This window comes from Zootoca vivipara, chromosome 3 (genome assembly GCF_965207765.1).
Source record: "Zootoca vivipara chromosome 3, rZooViv2.hap1.1, whole genome shotgun sequence".
Taxonomy (NCBI): domain Eukaryota; kingdom Metazoa; phylum Chordata; class Lepidosauria; order Squamata; family Lacertidae; genus Zootoca; species Zootoca vivipara.
This window is the reverse complement of record NC_142586.1, coordinates 95,165,443-95,183,554: the sequence shown is the minus strand read 5'-3', so window position 1 is coordinate 95,183,554 and position 18,112 is coordinate 95,165,443. Positions and strand designations below refer to the sequence as shown.

General features: G+C 44.0%; 1 protein-coding gene across 3 annotated transcripts in view; it reads right to left on the bottom strand.

The window, feature by feature from the left end:
• The window catches only part of LPGAT1 (lysophosphatidylglycerol acyltransferase 1), a 54,277-nt gene extending 36,387 nt beyond the window's left edge, over positions 1–17,890 (bottom strand). The window contains exons 1-3 of one of the 3 annotated variants that reach the window (XM_035111280.3): positions 17,542–17,849; positions 15,603–15,817; positions 14,248–14,515 (exon numbers count right to left, since the gene is read on the bottom strand). In XM_035111280.3, the coding sequence (XP_034967171.1) occupies positions 14,248–14,485 (238 nt within the window). In that variant the 5' untranslated portion in view covers positions 14,486–14,515; positions 15,603–15,817; positions 17,542–17,849. Of the gene's footprint in view, positions 1–14,247; positions 14,516–15,602; positions 15,818–16,221; positions 16,462–17,541 lie in introns of those variants that run through there. The other 2 variants (XM_035111279.3, XM_088666715.1) reach the window with 2 other exon arrangements.
• Positions 17,891–18,112: the final 222 nt, after the last annotated feature.

Below are 18,112 nucleotides of genomic sequence, written 5' to 3'. Positions count from 1 at the left end.
AAAGCACTAAAAAAAAAAAAGCTAAACCACTGAACGCGATGACAACTTCCACAACAAAGATGAAGAAAACTTTTTTTATACAGTAACCGTTAAAATAACCCACCTATCAGAATAACAAAGAGATATAACAACAACAACAACAACAACAACAACATAAACAATTTATTATTTATACCCCGCCCATCTGGGCGGCTTCCAACAGAAAAATAAAATAAAATAATCTATTAAACATTAAAAAGCCTCCCTAAACAGGGCTGCCTTCAGATGTCTTCTAAAAGTCTGATAGTTGTTTTTCTCTTTGACATCTGATGGGAGGGTGTTCCACAGGGCGGGCGCCACCACCGAGAAGGCCCTCTGCCTTGTCCCCTGCAACTTGGCTTCTCGCAACAAGGGAACCGCCAGATAAAATCAAGTAAGCCCATTCAACATTCAAATCCAAGATGTACTTTTTAACATTGTGAGTGCATAAAAGAAGCTTCCAAGCCTAAACCATGTTCTTTCTACAACTGCCTCAAGATAGCTCCAGTTTTCATTCAACACATGGCATGTACTCATCATACCAAAACTGAGGAACAGCAGAGGAGTTCAGTCTATTATAAAAAGGCAGCAAAATACAAAACTAATTCCACAGCACATTTCAGCCCTGACCTTTCCAGAAGTAAGCAATTTATTCTAAACACAATGATCCATGTCAGCATTTCAATAAATTTATTGAGGACCAGGTCTTCCTGGTGAGAGCTCCCCTGAAAACGTTATGCTTGCTTTTAAAATGTACAGTGGTACCTCTGGTTACGAACTTAATTTGTTCCAGAGGTCCGTTCTTAACCTGAAACCGTTCTTAACCCGAGGTACCACTTTAGCTAATGGGGCCTCCTGCTGCTGCTGCCGTGCGATTTCTGTTCTCATCCTGAGGTAAAATTCTTAACCCGAGGTACTACTTCCGGGTTAGTGGAGTCTGTAACCTGAAGTGTTTGTAACCCGAGGCACCACTGTAAATGAAATTACCTTCAATCCTGGAAGTCAGGGGAAAAGGATAAACTGAAAATTACAAATATCTATATTAAAAGGCGTTAGGTATCTTTTATCTATTTTAAAGGGTAAAGGGACCCCTGATAGAACGACTCTGGGGTTGCAGCGCTCATCTCACTTTACAGGCCGAGGAGCCGGCGTTTGTCCGCAGGTTTTCCGGGTCATGTGGCCAGCATGACTAAGCCGCACGGAAACACTGTTTACCTTTATCTACTTGCACTTTTTTTGGCGTGCTTTCGAACTGCTAGGTTGACAGGAACAGGGACCGACCAGTGGGAGCTCACCCTGTTGCAGGGATTCAAACCACCAACCTTTTGATCAGCAAGCCCAAGGCTCAGTGGTTTAGACCACAGTGCCACCCACATCCCACACTTATCTATTTTATCTAAGTCTAATAGCTGGAAGACTGCTACAACAAAATAATCCTCAAAATGTGCCAGGTGTACTGCAAAAATAAAATAAAACCCAAACAGCCACCTTCAGAAGTTAAGCCGCCACCATTCAATGTCCCAGGGATAATGGAAATAAAGTTGAAAAACCAAAACGGTATATCGGCAATTAGTTATGGTAGCAGTGATCAAAAAATAGGGATTTCAAGTTTTACTATCATGGAAATAGTTTACAATGGATATCAGAATAGAAAATCCAAACACACTAACTATCCAAACAACAAACCTTTTGTCTAAATTTTAAGCTTCTTTAGGATCAAGCTCTAGATCTAAGCTTAATTGGCATCAACACCTAGTATTAATAATAATAATAATTACGATAACCACTACAAGGAATCTGGCACAGATGTAGAATACTTAATCTAGAAGTAAATTAAGTCAAGCTTAAATTCCTCAATTGCTGTGATTGCCTGCAAATGTAATAAATAATAATAATAATAATAATAATAATAATAATAATAATCTGCAATACTGATTTCAACCAAATGTTATTTTTATGAATATACATTGTAGCAAGAGAATGCCTTCACATATGTAAGATCTTCAAGCCTCAACAAATCACTGAGGTATAATTATATTTGGGAAATCAAAACCTGTATTGGTTTTAATAGTTACAGTTCACTAATTACTGGTATATAAGCAAATTGTAATGTAAGCACTTTCAGGTGAGGAAATTAAAATCTGAGTTCGTAATAGATAATGGTAAACACATTTGGTGTCGCTATTTTATTCTTTAAAATGCAATTCTCCTGTAAAATGAAACAGTGAAAGAGATTTATGATCCGATGAGCCTAAAAGAGAAAGGCATCATCTAAACTAAGCCTTGAGCATGTATTTAGAACCACTGCAATATGTTTTCATTATTTGCTAATCTGAGCAAAATAGTTATGACTAGATGACATACAATACCTTATAGCAGTGGGATCAAAACTCTCCACCACTCACTAAAATGCTGAGGTTCTTGGCAGACCACTTACAATATTTTTCTGCCTTCTGTAATGTGCTGTGGTAGAGCCTGAGGCTGTATAATATTCTACTGCTTGTGGTCAACTGTTCCATTTTCACAGAAATGTTAATAAACTGAAAACCTAAGTTATTCCTCATTCCTTTCCCCCCTCCAATGCCCCCTGAATTTTTGAATTTTACTGATATTAATGCAGTGTTTTATGTTGTGTTTTATGCTGTTTTATACTGTTTTTAAGTCGCATTTTAATCAATGTTTTATATTTGCTGTTAGCGGCCCTGAGCCCGATTTTTAAACCGGGAAGGGCGGGGTATAAATAAAATTTTATTATTATTAAGTTCTATGGAATTCAATAGAATTTAAAAAAAACTACAATCAAAACATACAATTTTACAAGTACATTTCTGCTACACCCATCCTGTCCTGTGATCCTGCTTGCTAAGTAAGGCTGCACTTTATCAGTCCATATTATTCTGATAAGAGTGTACGAGATATATGCTTCATAGAGTCTCCTCACGAAGAACGCCCTGGTATGTTTTACTCATAGAGGCAAATAATAAAAAGATTTGCACATTTTCTTCTTTCGTGTCATTTAAGCAAAAGTCCCTTCAGTTGTTTCTAGTCTCCATTCTCGCATACTTCTCATCCCAAAAAGCATGCTGAATTACAATTTTTCAGCCAGAACTCAGTTCCGGCACCTCTCAGGTAGGCGCCATTGCCATTATAAGAGAGCGAGGGAGGTGTTCACGGTGAATTCCGGCACCTCTTTTCTCTAGAAAAATAGCACTGAATAAATCCATTATTAATAACATGAGAAATCGTTTGGTCCCAATTGCCTGACAAGGTAAAAATCATAATCCTTGTCATAACTGAAGTACTTCTTGTTTATTCATATAATAGTGCAAGAAGTGGCAACAGTAGAACACTTTGCTTCCAGTAAGAAATGCTCATCTAACCACAGGACTATAGAAAGCACAGCTTAATTGGTATCACAGTATGAATTCGCTCGCATCATTTTGTTTAGTACAGATTTAATTGGATTCCCCTGCAAGACAGACATAAAAACAATACAGATGCAGTTTGTGCAAGAGAACCCTAAAAATCTGCCAGTCTGGACGCACCCCGACAGAATCAAACAAGTCATAATTTAGTTATTGCCAACTGTCTATAAAAGCTGTGGTTTTAAATTGGTGCCCATAAAATCCATTAGAACCATTGCACTTACATTTCCTGTGGCAGGCATGGTGTATTGTAGCTGCAGCAAGGCAGAACAACAGTAGGACTGCCAGCTATGACTCCATGCTTTTCTGGATTTCTGTTCTGCTCTAGCTTAAAAAAAAACCCCAATCTGCACGCAGAAGCAGGCTTTCATGCATACATCACTTAGATTGAAAACTGTAGTGTACACTGGATGAATAACCATCCATGCATCTAAGAGAGAAAGCTGCCTATTCACGCTGCATTGCTTTTAACACGACATGCATTCCAATACGCATCTTGTAGCAACCTGCCTCACATAACCTAAATTGAGCTTAATATTTGCGATCAGTTTTTGAAAAATGCTATCAACATCGCAACCCAAGTAATAATCTACAACATCCACTCCCATAGGTATGGTAGGAGGGAAAGCATAGCTGCCAAGTTTACCCTTTTCTCACGAGGAAGCCTATTCAGCATAAGGGAATATCCCTTTAAAAAAGGGAGAACTTGGCAGCTATGGGGAAAGCCAGGAATGAAGTGGTGGCTGAGGATAGGGAAAGAATGCCAGAAAGGGAAGGCTTGACATTAGGAATGTAAGCCAACAGAAGAAGGGAGAACTGTGGCTGAGTTTCAAGGTGATGTATAGAGCAGTGAGAGTAAGATAAGGGGAAGTGGGGATTTCTTGTGCTAGAAACCCTTTTGCTTTCTAGCTGTCACTAACAGCTGCCCCTTCATGGATCCAGACCCTCCACTTCTATGTGTGAAGGGAGATCTGGATTAGGCCACTGAGCAAGCAAGCAAGCAAGCAAACACAAAGTAATACAAGTTCACATACATTATATTCTATTCAATTTAGATAATTATTTGATTTTATATTATTATTACATGCTGTTTAATCTGTACTGATCTTGCATCCATGGCATCAACCTGAAGGGTTTGATCCAAAGAGGTGAAAACAGACCTCTGTACATGCAAAAGGATTTTCCCACCTCTCTGCTCTACTGAAGCCCACTTGAAGCCTCTGAAAGTCTGTTTGAAGGACAAGGGTCATCTAGAACAGACATCCCCAAACTGCGGCCCTCCAGATGTTTTGGCCTACAACTCCCATGATCCCTATCTAACAGGACCAGTGGTCAGGGATGATGGGAATTGTAGTCCAAAACATCTGGAGGGCCGAAGTTTGGAGATGCCTCATCTAGAATGATGTCCAACGAGATAGATGAAAACTGGTGGAATTGCAGAAGTGCCTATTTGCACAAAGCACCTTTGGATACAAACAGAAAGCTGCTTGGGCCTAGAGATCATCTAGTCAAACAAAGTTAATCCTTTGTGTTCTTAACCTGCAACTGACCCTGGGGGAGACAGGTAGACATGGCTGGTAAAGGGAGTGGGTTAATTTGGCCTGCGTATTTCCTTCTGTTCCAACCCTCCTCAGTTGTCACTTGAACTCCCTAAGGCTTGTGCTGTCGCCATTCATCTTTCTCTTGAGTACACAGCTAGCCCCCCCCCCCCCCCCCGGAATAAATAGGGTGCACACATGCCCTGGGTGAGCCAAGTGACAGCAGAAGAGGAAGAAGAAACAGAGGAGAAAACATGTCCAACTAATTCACTCCCTTCTATTCCAACCATCTCTCCCTCCCTCCCTCCCTCCCTCCCTTTTTCTTCTCCCAGGCTTCTAAGCAAAACTCAGCAGTATGACTCACTGGGGGCAAGTCAAGTGACAGCGGGGAGGATGGGGGGAAACAGCCCTAACAAATAAATGTTTCTTTTCCAAGCCATTTTGGATGTCAAACATCTGGGTGCAGACAGCAGGCACAGGTATGCAGTTCCCTTACAATCCAGGTGAGAAGAGAACAATTAAGCAAGTTGTGCATTCCGGATTCTGTGTAATGCACATCCTCAACTACAGCAATTTCTTTGTTTTATTATTCTGCCCTATTCTGAAGCTCACAGGTTAAACATGTTTGTTTGTTTTGTTTTTTATATAAAAGGTAAAATACTCTAAAAAAGAAGCTCAATATTATTCCTATTTTGCAAATGGGGAAATTTAAGGATGAGAGACAACAACTTGCCCACACCTTTTCCCCTAGTGACTCAAGGCAGCCACACACACAGCCTTGAGTGTGGTATCCATTCTAGGAAAGAATGTGAAATTTCAATGTTCTGAAATATAGCTACCCCAACCTCTAGGATACTGGATGCTTCTGAAAGAAGGGACAATCCTTCAAAATTATGCTGCGCTAAAAATCTTTCAGAATAGCAGTAATATCATCCTTATCATTGTGTGGAAGCCTTTTTATCTTCTCACCAATTCAACTCAAGTGTAACTCCCCTGGGCTATAATCCATACACAAAAACTGAAGCGGATGCCAGCAAATTTAAGTGGCAGGTCCCTGCCAGAAAAAGCAAAACCAATAGCTGAAATCCTGATATTCCTCCTTGGAAATCAACTTGTTGCCGAAGAGTTTTCTGTGTGCTGTAACCAAATACCTCAGTTGTGATTTGTTGTGTATTACCCTTTCTACAATCCCAGCAACAGTGTCCCCTTTGACAACACATGAAATTAGATGTACCACACCCACAGTGGATAATATGGTTCAAATGCAAACTTACCCTTCTCTGTATGTATACCCCTTACTCTTTGGAGATGAGATATTCCATAGAAAACAGGTGTTCATTTTATTTAGCCTCAACGTGAGGTGGCTCTAGTACAGACATAGGCAAACTTGGCCCTCCAGATGCTTTGGGACTACAACTCCCATGATCCCTGGCTAACAGGTCAGGGATGATGGGAATTGTAGTCCAAAACATCCGGAGGGCCAAAGTTTGGGGATGCCTGCTCTAGTATAACCAAAAATGGATGTGCCTAAAGACAAATGCAGTCCTCACCCATGTGACCCCCAACCATTCAGGGACACTTCCTGAAGGCATTTCCCAACTCCACTTCCATTTTCCAGTGCTTCATCTGATTCATGTCTACCCCTTTCAAATGTTTGTTCTCAGAATTTTGCCAGGGTTCCATAGCCCATAATTATCTATTTTGTCCATTTATAGATCACTTATTGTTAACAGATTCCAAAGCAGTTTACAATTAGGAAATCAAAGGAAATAATCAAAATACAATTGTATACATTAAGACCTATTAAAGCTCTAGAACTTTATGAAAGGTGTATATGCCACCTCTCTGCTAATGAATAGGTTACATGGCTCTAAGCCTACCTGAAGCCTGCCTACACCACAACTCCAGCAAAGTTTGAAAGAAGAATAAGGAGTTTCCCTTAGAAATCTAGGAGGCAAATACAATGTATGGATTGCTATGGTAACCTCCCTCCGAAACTGCTGGAGAGACCTGAGCTGTTTCTTAATTTCAGCAGGGACCAAAGTAGCCTTCCGAGTTGCACAGCCCACCTACTCTAGAACTCAACACTTTGTCAAGTGACAATTACATAATCACATTTGTTAGACGTGAATTCCCTTTAATATTATAATCCCATAGACAGGGAAGAAAAATCCTCTGATGATTTATTCTTCGGTAATTTTACTGCAACACATTCTAATTTTTATTTTTGAGATTCTAGCTTTAAATACGAATAAGAAAAGCACTGTAATAAATAAATAGGCAAATTTATTTCCCCATCTTTTTTCCCAGCTAACCCAAAGGCTCACATCTTACACAATATGAATAAGGTATGGTAAATGTGGGTGAAAAGCTAAAAAAAGTCAGAGGTTACCACGAGATATTTTTGCATAGGCCACAACTGTAACACACATTCACTTTCTTTTATGAATTGTTTTAAATAGACAAAAAGAAAGCCATGCTTATTATTTTTCCAGCTGTGTCATTTCCCACCCACAATTAATCTATCAGAAACTAGGTACAGCCTAGGAAGAGAAAGTACTGCAGAAAGAAAAACTGTATACCAGGCATCCCCAAACTTCGGCCCTCCAGATGTTTTGGACTACAATTCCCCTCTTCCCCGACCACTGGTCCTGTTAGCTAGGGATCATGGGAGTTGTAGGCCAAAACATCTGGATGGCCGCAGTTTGGGGGTGCCTGCTGTATACCATGTGTGCATAGTCAAACCACCCTCCCCATGTTAACAGTTCTTGAGCTCCATCTTCTATGCATGATGTCAATAATGGGTCTCTTCAGTAGCGGAGGCAGTCAACGTGTTTCCCCAAGGCACTTGTGCTAGCTATACTGCCTAAATAGTTCTTTAAAATCCTGAGAATCAAATAATTCTATTGAAGAAAAGGAGCGTTTCCACCCCACATGACAGTTTTGAAAATATACTGAACACTCAGAAACAAGGACCAAAAAAAGAAATCCAACTGTATTACGTTTTTCATATTGCATTATTCCATGGCAATTACAAAGTTCACTCTGGGGTGTTTTACTACAACCCAGTCAATCCTGTTCCACAACCAGATAGAGGTAAAATTATAAACTATAGTTGCATGCTGCACTGAACTTTGCACTATTTTCCCCATGAACATCACGTTACCAGAGTCTATGAACTCACTTCCACTTTGTCCCCACACTTCTACTTTGGTCTCTCAGTCTCTTCTCTAGCTGGAAAGAGCGGCTCTCCAGGATAGGCTTTGTTTGCCAAGCCACTTGTTACCCTCTAATTATATGGGAGGAAAGAGCAGCCTGGTCTTTTATGCCTCAGGTTCTTGGATGCACAAAAGACAAAGTTATCTGTAACCTGATGCAATGAGAACAAATTACGACCTATTAATGGACAACAGAAAACTCCAAGTTCTTGTGTGACCTCCCAACAAACATCAAAACACTCTTGGCTTACCAACTGCGGCTTGTTTGGCGAGAAATAAACCAAAAGCACTAGTTCACAGTAAGCCAACACTGAGTTCTGTTGGTCCTACCTCCCAGCAGTGTAGAACAGAGCAGGAGCAATTCAACGGCATGCACTAGTGTGCTGCTTGTTCATAGTAAGTCATAGTTTAGGCCTTGCTATGATGAGGGACACGGGTGGAGCTGTGGTCTAAACCACAGAGCCTAGGGTTTGCCAATTAGAAGGACAGTGGTTCGAATCCCCACGACGGGGTGAGCTCCCGTTGCTCAGTCCCTGCTCCTGCCCACCTAGCAGTTCGAAAGCATTTCAAAGTGCAAGTAGATAAAAAGGTAACGCTCCGGCGGGAAGGTAAACAGTGTTTTCGTGCGCCACTCTGGTTCGCCAGAAGCAGCATAGTCATGCTGGCCACATGACCCGGAAGCTGTCTGCGGACAAACGCCGGCTCCCTCGGGCATGTAAAGCGAGATGAGCATGCAACCCCCGAGTCGTCCGCAACCGGACCCAACAGTCAGGGGTACCTTTACTTTTACCTATGACGGGTGAATGGGCTCAGTATCTATGCTTGGGTTTTCCTTCTCTAATTCTACTTTCTTTCTCCCCTTTTGAAACTCTCAAGCAAATTCTGTCACCAAATGAACTGTTATTTACCTCCTAATTCCTCCTTCTTATTCAAACAGGAATCCCTTTGTATCTTCGTGGCACCAGTCACCCTTCCTTTATTTGGTGTGTCTTTTTCCAACTTCTCTCAGCATCGGCACATCCCTTCTTCTCATTCTATCTGCCCCAATCTCTTCTGTTCTCTATAGATTTAACCACATAGTTGCCACCCAATCTAAATGATGCCTTTCTTATTCAGTGAACTTTTCCCCTTTCTTGTAATAAACCAGGTACATAGACATTTTATATCTCTCAGTCTTGATCTCATCACCAATTCCTTTAATTAGAGACTCAATTTTCCATGGCCCACCATGACTCTTGGGTTAAAGATCCAGACAATATGGTTCCACCTGTGACCTGTTCATGAATAATCAGTGATGTGTAGATGAGGACATGCGATAATACCATTCCTATTATGATTTCATCCACTTAGTACTAAGAATCGCTCAAAGCAAAGAGTATAGTTAGTTTTGATATATATAGTTTTCTGGGAAGACCCTTCCCAGGAACTGGTCACAGAAAATAAGAAGTCTCAGTTGAACTTCATCCTACCTTACTCTTATGTAGTCTGTTGCCCAAATTCCTTTATCTCTAAACCCAACTCCAACACCAGAAGTAACCAAGGACAAATTAAAAATGTCTATGACAATACTGAGAACCTGTTCAGCTTTCCTCACATGTGCACCTCTTTTGGTGTTAAAAAAAAAATAGACACACCCACCCTTCAGTTTATTCGTGAAGGGTGTCATGCCTAGTTTGGCCTTAATATTGAAGCCTTATATTGAAAACAGAAAACAAAGAACAATTTGTTAACAAGAAATTTGTGTTTTCTTTTGAGTGTCATTGAAGAGCACACGTTTAGAAACAGCTTGAAAGCAGAAATATATAACCAAGCATAAATTGTGGCACTGCGAGTTAAACCACAGAGCCTAGGGCTCGCCGATCAGAAGGTCAGTGGTTCAAATCCCCGCAACGGGGGGAGCTCCTGTTGTTCTGTCCCTGCTTCTGCCAACCTAGCAGTTCGAAAGCATGTCAAAGTGCAAGTAGGTAAATAGGTACCGCTCCGGTGGGAAGGTAAACGGCGTTTCCGTGTGCTGCTCTGGTTCGCCAGAAGCGGCTTTGTCATGCTGGCCACATGACCTGGAAGCTGTACGCCAGCTCCCTCGGCCAATAACGCGAGATGAGCGCCGCAACCCCAGAGACGGTCACGACTGGACCTAATGGTCAGGGGCCCCTTTACCTTTTTACTCTTATAATAGTAGACAAGCCAGCTAATTACTAGGCCACAAAACTATTTCTGGGGCTTTTTCTACACATGTGGCAAAACCAATTTGTCACCATAAATAGAAAATTTAGGCGAAGAAGCAGTCATCTGAACTCTGCATCACAGTTCCACTCTGTTTTAGCACAAGAATGCAAATAAATGTTGACACCTGCTGAGTTAAAGACAAATGCTTGAGCAAATGCTAACAGATGACATAACTGTAAAGCACATGGTAAAAATGTAAAGAAAGAACTGAAAGTTTTTCTTTTTTAGGGCCACTTTCTAAATCTTCCTGAATATGTGATCTTATGCAAATAAGCATTGGCACTTACCTCTAAACATTAAGGAGCACATCAAGTCTTTAAAGTACATATTCACAAGTATTATAGGTATATATGGAATGCCTGAGGTTATGATATTTGGGGAGGGGAGGGAAACAGGGAATAAGAAACGTACTTCTCCTTTCTTAACACAAACATCTGCAGGAAAAATTGCACTGGCTCCTACAATTTCATATGCTCAACTAATTTCTTCATGTATAGCATAAACAGAAGGATATCACCACTTTGTTGACAATGGTATAGTTTGCATGAGCCAAAACATTAGTGTGAATGAACAACATGTGGGCTCCCAAAGAGATGATTACAACTACGGTACTTTTCTTCTCCTCTGGTCATTCTGCTGCTATAGCCATGGTTGGAATAATGTGTTGTCTGGACCCATGCTTGTAAGGAGCTGTAATCAAAGTTTGTCCTATGGTTTACAGCTTGTGGTTTGTCTAGAGAGCACTAAACCTTGAGCTCAGGTATGGGTGACATGCTAAGCCAAACCATGGTTTAAATCAGCAGAACAACTGCAGGAGCAAAGTGGTTAAGTCATGATGTACATTATTAGCGTGATATGCTAACAAGGACCATTTATGAATCCTAAACCAACCTATACAATTTTTAAGTTTGTAAAGGAAAAAAGAGCTAATAGGTCTGTCATAATTTCAATGGCAGATTATGAATATACCTCATGCCAATAATGCCTTTCACACAACAGGCAGAAGAAAAAACCTTCAGAAGAAATGGACTAAAAACAAAAAAGCCTTTCAGAACCACTAACATCATCTAATATCATAGAACAATTGGCCTGAATTTTAACTAAAATTGTCATATTACACCCTCAGGATGATAACCGGGGTCTTTAACCTCATCATTTTTACAGTAAACTTCACATACCTAACACAGTACAGCATCAAAATCCTCTTTCTTTGCTGGAATAATTTTTCTTCAATGTGTGTGTGAAGGCCTCAGATGGAACCTTTCCACTGTGAATACTATGTAGACTGTTTCTGAATAGACACCTTTAAAATCTACAGCAGGAACAGAGTATCTGAATAACCTCTATAACGGGGAGAGCACTTCTGAAGCACTGCGATACTCAAGAAGCCCCAAAGATGTGGGATGCTTTCCAACGTAGGGGCCTTAAAAGCACCCCTGAGCCACACTCCAGCTATTTGTGGCTTTTGTGAATGTTGCTCGTGAATGACAGAAGACTAACAAAAATACAAACTTGCACCGCAATCACATTCACATTTCTGTATAGGCCAATTAAAACTTTAGTGAGAACATTCTATAATATGAACAAGAGCTGGAATCACTGGATAACTAAAAGCATCTGGGTTTTTTTTAAAGTTTTACTCAGAAAAGCCCATGATAGAGTAGACCATGGCATATTATTAAAAAGAACAGCTGTTCTTGAAGTCTACTTTGCAGAGAAGTGAGGAAGTATACTGACAAGGACTCTAATTAAAATATACTGACTAGGAACTACTGGACACCCCCCCCCCAAATAAACATAAAGACAATCCTCTTTTCGCATGGGGTTTATGCTCTGGACACCAAACACATCAGTGGAGGCCTACCCCTTCCCTTTTTGTAATGTCTTTATGACATTTTGGGGGGGGGTCACTTCTGGGTTCAGCATCATATATGATCGTTCGCATGTCAGTATACCTGAAGGAGCGTCTCCACCCCCCATTGTTCTGCCCGGACACTGAGGTCCAGCGCCGAGGGCCTTCTGGCGGTTACCTCACTGTGAGAAGCAAAGCTACAGGGAACCAGGCAGAGTGCCTTCTTGGTAGTGGAACGCCCTCCCATCAGATGTCAAAGAGATAAACAACTACCTGACATTTAGAAAACATCTGAAGGGAGCCCTGTTTAGGGAAGTTTTTAATGTGTGACATTTTAATGTATTTTAATCTTTGTTGGAAGCCGCCCAGAGTGGCTGGGGAAATCCAGCCAAATGGGCAGGGTACAAATAATAAATTATTATTATTATTATTATTCAGATGCGCCTAAAGCAGTTGTTGCCTGCAATTAACTCAGGTTCTTTAAAAGTCCTACAGTATTAGTTTCTAGTTACAGGTAAGTAGCCATGTTGGTCTGACGTAGTCGAAACAAAAAATAGAAAAATTCCTTCCAGTAGCACCTTAGAGACCATCTAAGTTTGTCATAGGTATGAGCTTTCGTGTGCATGCACACTTCTTTAGATACACTTCTGTGACTTCTGTTTCAGTGTATCTGAAGAAGTGTGCATGCACACGAAAGCTCGTACCTATGACAAACTTAGTTGGTCTCTAAGGTGCTACTGGAAGGAATTTTTTTAGTATTAGTTTCTGTTACTGCTAGGAGGCAATATGATCATGTCTAAGCTCTACAAAAAGGAAAAAAATATATATCAGTAGATAAGAGAACATTTTGCAGCATAGCGGCATGGGACTTTCTGTAGATACTGAGTTATCTACCTCTTTTTTCAAACTGTGAGCATATCAATATCCAAAAGCTACTATTACACACTGTTCTAACAAACAAAAGCAAGCCAAGAACAGTCCTCATGCATCTCTATAGTTCAGGAAGCCATTAGTAAAATGGAAGTCACTTATTAAGAATTTCAGAAAAAGCAAACCTGTCTAGTCAAACTATTTATAATATATATAAATAATAAATAATATTATTTCCCCTTTTACAAACGCAGACAAGTGATTGTTGTTCACTGGCATATCCACACATTTTGATTGTCCAAAATATGGTAAATGGTAAGAGTCAAAGAAATATGTACATTAGTATTCACGAAATGTATCTAGAGCTGTCAGCATTCATAACTGAATGCCCATGTTTTCCAGTTTGGACATTTAATACCGGTATCATTCACTCACATGTGCACATATAATTCATGCACATAAAAAAGCCAGTTCCCAATATTCTGTCACACTTTATCACAATCACAAGACACAATCTGGGATAGAGCTCAGGAAGAATAAAACCTGTGAACGTTTACTATTAAGCCATATGGAAAACAGCAAAGTACTGCTGTTTTGAATTGGGGGCAAAATGCACCTACCACACCTGATGATGGAGTTCTCACCGATATAGATCCCATAGAAGGGCATGAAGTGTCCTACTATTCTGGAAGCCTTATAAGTATATATTATGTTTGTATTTACTTTGCAACAAATCTCACCGATTTCAAAAGGGCTTCCTCCTTCCCCAGAGAAGTCAACCTGTCCCACCCCTCCTCCCTTTGGCTAAGTGTGCCTTTAAGCCAGTGTTTCCCAACCAGTGTGCCTCCAGATGTTTTGGGACTACAACTCCCATCATCCCTAGCTAGCAAGACCAGTGGTCAGGAATGGTGGGAGTTGTAGTCCCAAAACATCTGGAGGCACACTGGTTGGGAAACACTGCTTTAAGCCATAATTCTACTATTCGGCAAGCACTGAATATACATCTCTATTAATACTTAAAAAGAATTTAGGAGACATCCACATATAGGTTTACTTCTGTATACATGCATAATCAATTTCAAGTAGTAAGTTGTTCTTACCTGTATATCCTGCACACCAGCCCCAGGAAGCCACCATAGCTAAAAGCCATTTAAATAATACTCCTTCAATATACCAGAACCGTTTACTATCCAACAATCGGAGAGGTTGCAGTACTATTAAATACAGAATGTAGGACGGAATAGCGACAAGGTTATTGGCAACCATGAAGCCAAATCTTAAGAGTGCTTTCAGAAATATATAGGCCGCCCTTCGGGCCTGTTCTAAAGTCACAGCCATTCTCTTCACACGGGAGTCTGTAGTCGTTTCCTACAGAATAAGAAAGAGAGAAATTACTCAACACGAAGAAGACAACTTCCTGCTTACCAATGTCCAATAAGGCCTTATTTCAAAGAAACAGTTATGTGCTTTGTATGCATTGAGTCACCATAGCAAAGATTTCCCCCACTAATTGGCCTGTTTGCACACACATCATCTATTGAGTCACAACTATCTTTCCATCCTGATAAGGAGCTGAGGATTTTTACTTGGGTCTACCGCACAGAATACATATATCCAAGCTTACTTTTAAAAACTGACACACAAAAATCTACCACGCTACAAAAGGATCACTTGTATTAGTTGTTAAACTATGTTTGCGGAGGTTGTAAAGAAATCTCACAAAACCCTTCCCCGGGGACCTAGGATTTCACTTTGTTTTTACAGACACACATGAGTATAATCACATAAATAAACTGCAAATGGACTACATCATCATAATTCAGTCTTGTAAAGTTATTGCACAGATGAAAAGGAAACACACATTCGTACATTCCATGCTGCAAGAAGACAATCAAATGCAGTAACTGTACACTAAGGGGCAGCCCATTTGTCTGCCCCCCCTTCAACAAACAAAGTGGAAAATTATTATGGGTTACACTAAAAGCAGGGTGACAAGGGGAGGTAGCTGAGGGGAAAACAGGCAACCACCAGCTGCATTGAGAGGACCTTTTAGCAGTTACAACCAATAAGCATTGAAGCCAGACATTAGAATACCTGAAATGGCCTCTCTAGCCTTCAAGTTAGTCAGTAAAGAGTGGACACCCAAACATATTAGGGGGCAGTCAGTAGGTAAAAGCAGAGATAAATAGGAGAGGGAAGGGCAGAGGTGGCAGAGAATCCCAGGCTGGAAATGGAAAGCAGGAATGGGGAGGAGAGGGAGAGGGAGAGGGAGAGGGAGAGGGAGAGGGAGAGGGAGAGGGAGAGAGAGAGAGAGAGAGAGAGAGAGAGAGAGGAGACTAAAGAGGAGTAGGAAGTGGTGGGGGGAACACGCCAGCAGCCTGTGGAAGGCAGGAAAGGGATAGTGAGCAACCACAATGCCAAGCGAACCAACGGGACTCCGCGGATCATCACTCACCTTCTGCTGCGCAGAGGGAAGGAGATGGCAGGGCCGAGCAAACTGGGCCCGGCGGCGGCAGCAATGTGCGCCCTAGTTGGCAGCGGCTGCTGGTGAAGGAGGCGGCGGCGGCGGCAGCTCTGACAGGAGGGCGGCGGGCTCATGGACACGGAGGTGGCTGGCCTGGCCCCAAAGTAACGGGCTGGGAGCCGGCTCCCTATTCCGTCTGCAGCTCCCTGAGTGCGGTGAGGGGAAGAAAGGCGCGGAGTGAGCGAGCGAACGGGAGAGGGAAGAGAGAAGCGGCGCCAACGCCGGGGGCTGCCAGCCCGGCGAGGGAGGTCGCCGGCAAGAGGATTTGTCCCGGGGTTGCGGCTAAATCCGCCGCCGCCGCCTCCTCCTCCAGTCTCGGCTTTCAGGGCCTATCGCGCCCGGCTCTCCTAGGCTAAGCTTGTCGGCCAGCAGCCCCGCGGGTGGCTGGGTGGGTGCCCCCCGCATCTCCCACCGAGGTGGGTGGGGTGCAAGAGGGCAGGGCAAGAGGGCGGAGGACGAAGAGGAAGCATGCGCGACACCTGTTGGGGTACAGAGGCGCTGCGAGGAAGGAGAGGATAGAGGAGGTCTCGGGAACTCCCCGCCCCGTTACCTTTCTGCTCCTACAGGTGGGGGGCACCCTCTGAAAAGCCGGGGAAAAGGGACGCCTCTGCGCCCCATTCAAATATGGAGAAGAAGGAAGAACTCCGCGGTGCTCTTCCTGCATGCGCCCCACAGAGGGGAGGGGCTCGGCAGCTCTCGGAAGGAGTCTTGAAGCTGCACGCCGGAAAGCTTCGATTATTGTTGTTGTTGTTATTGTTGTTATTGTTATTATTATTATTAATCCGCTGCCCAACCTCAACCTATCCCATAGGTTGTCGCAAGGGCGACAAGAGGCAGATGCCGGGCAATGCTGGGGAACATCCAGGCTCTGATCAGAGCACCAGGCATGACCCACATGTCGACTATTCACCCACTGGGAAAAGGGGCGGGGGGGGGGGTCCTCGGGATGGAAGGTCCTCTCAAGGGCAGAAACGGTGCCATTCTGCTCCTCAGTAAGGTGGGCTCTCAGTCTTCCCACCATAAACGAAAAGAAGCTGGGATGAGGTCAGGCTGCCCCCGAGAAGAAGTCCTGTCCTTCCCTTGTACTCCCGCCTTGAGTTATCGGTTTTGGGAAGTGACCTTTTCCAGAGCCTGAAACTGCCCATTCCCTTCTCTCCCCGCCACCATGCGGGGAATTGTCTCAAGGGCACCCGAAATAAGGGGACTTTCCAAAAGAGCATCCATAGGGCAATGACTACCACCGCCATGCACTCCGTGGCGTCAGTGGGGCGAGTTTCCCGGTTGTCGGGAAAGAGAAGGATCTTAAGGACACCTCCTCGTGAGAAGCCAGCCTAGAGAGGGCTGGTCTCTCAAGGGCACTATTGGGGTGACGGGCCCCCGCCGCCCCCTCAATCCGAATTCATAGGGACGAATGTCCGTATTTAATCTGCCCGAGGAGGTGGTATGTTCACCCCCCTCTCCCAAAATGGGCGTAGAAAAGCAGCAGCGAGGAAGGGGGCAGGAAGACCCCATACCCTTTCAGCCTGAGGGGGGAATCCATCTCAAGGGCGACAGGGGGAGACCCTTCTCCTCCCCTAGAAGAGGAAGGATCCCGGGAAAGCGCCACCGGGAGCCTCCTCTCGGCCCGCGCGGTGGCTGTGGAGTGGGGACCCTCTCAAGGGCGCCAAGGGGCGCGGGAACCCGTCCTCCGCTTCTCCTCCGGGGGAAACTGCCTCTCCAAAGCCCCAGTAGGCGAATGAACGGCGACCCCCCCCCCACGCACACACATGCGTGCGCCGCTCGCTTCTGCTTTCCCTTTTCCCGCCACCCCCCAACCAGCGCCCCATTTATTCTCGGGTAAGCGAGGACGGACGCGGGGGTGTTTCCGTACCTCCGGCCGGCCGGCTGCCTTCCCCAGGCCGGCTCCCAGGAGCTCGCGGGATGCATAGCGGCGGCCCGGCAGCCGCCGCAGGGCCCGGCCAGCCCTCGCCCACCTCTCGTGCCGGGAAGAGGCTCCGCCGCGACAGCCCGTCGCCGCCGCCTCTTCGCCTCTTGGCGCTCGGAAGGATCCCTCTCGCTCGCTCCCTTTCCGGCTCCCGAGGAGGAGGCGGTGCTGGTGGCAGCGAGCGAGGCAGGAGCGGGCCCCTCACTGCAGCAAGCGCCGCTCCCTCCGGCCGACAGCTCCCTCTAACGAGCCTCGGAAAGCTGGCAGGCTCAGGCGGCCGAGCCGAGAATCCCCCCGGCGGCGGGCAGGGCCTCGGCAGGCCGCCTCCTTCGCTCGACCCCCGCCCCGCGCCCGGAAGGGAAACGCGCTCGGCGTCGCCCTTCCCTCGGAGGGGAAAGTAGGGGGAAGGCTCCTAGGTCGGGGTGGGGGGTTCCCCTTCTCTCTCTCTCACTCAGAAGGGGGAAATGCAGTATTATAAATAGCAGCCCTATATGTATATGCTGCTATATGTTTGCAC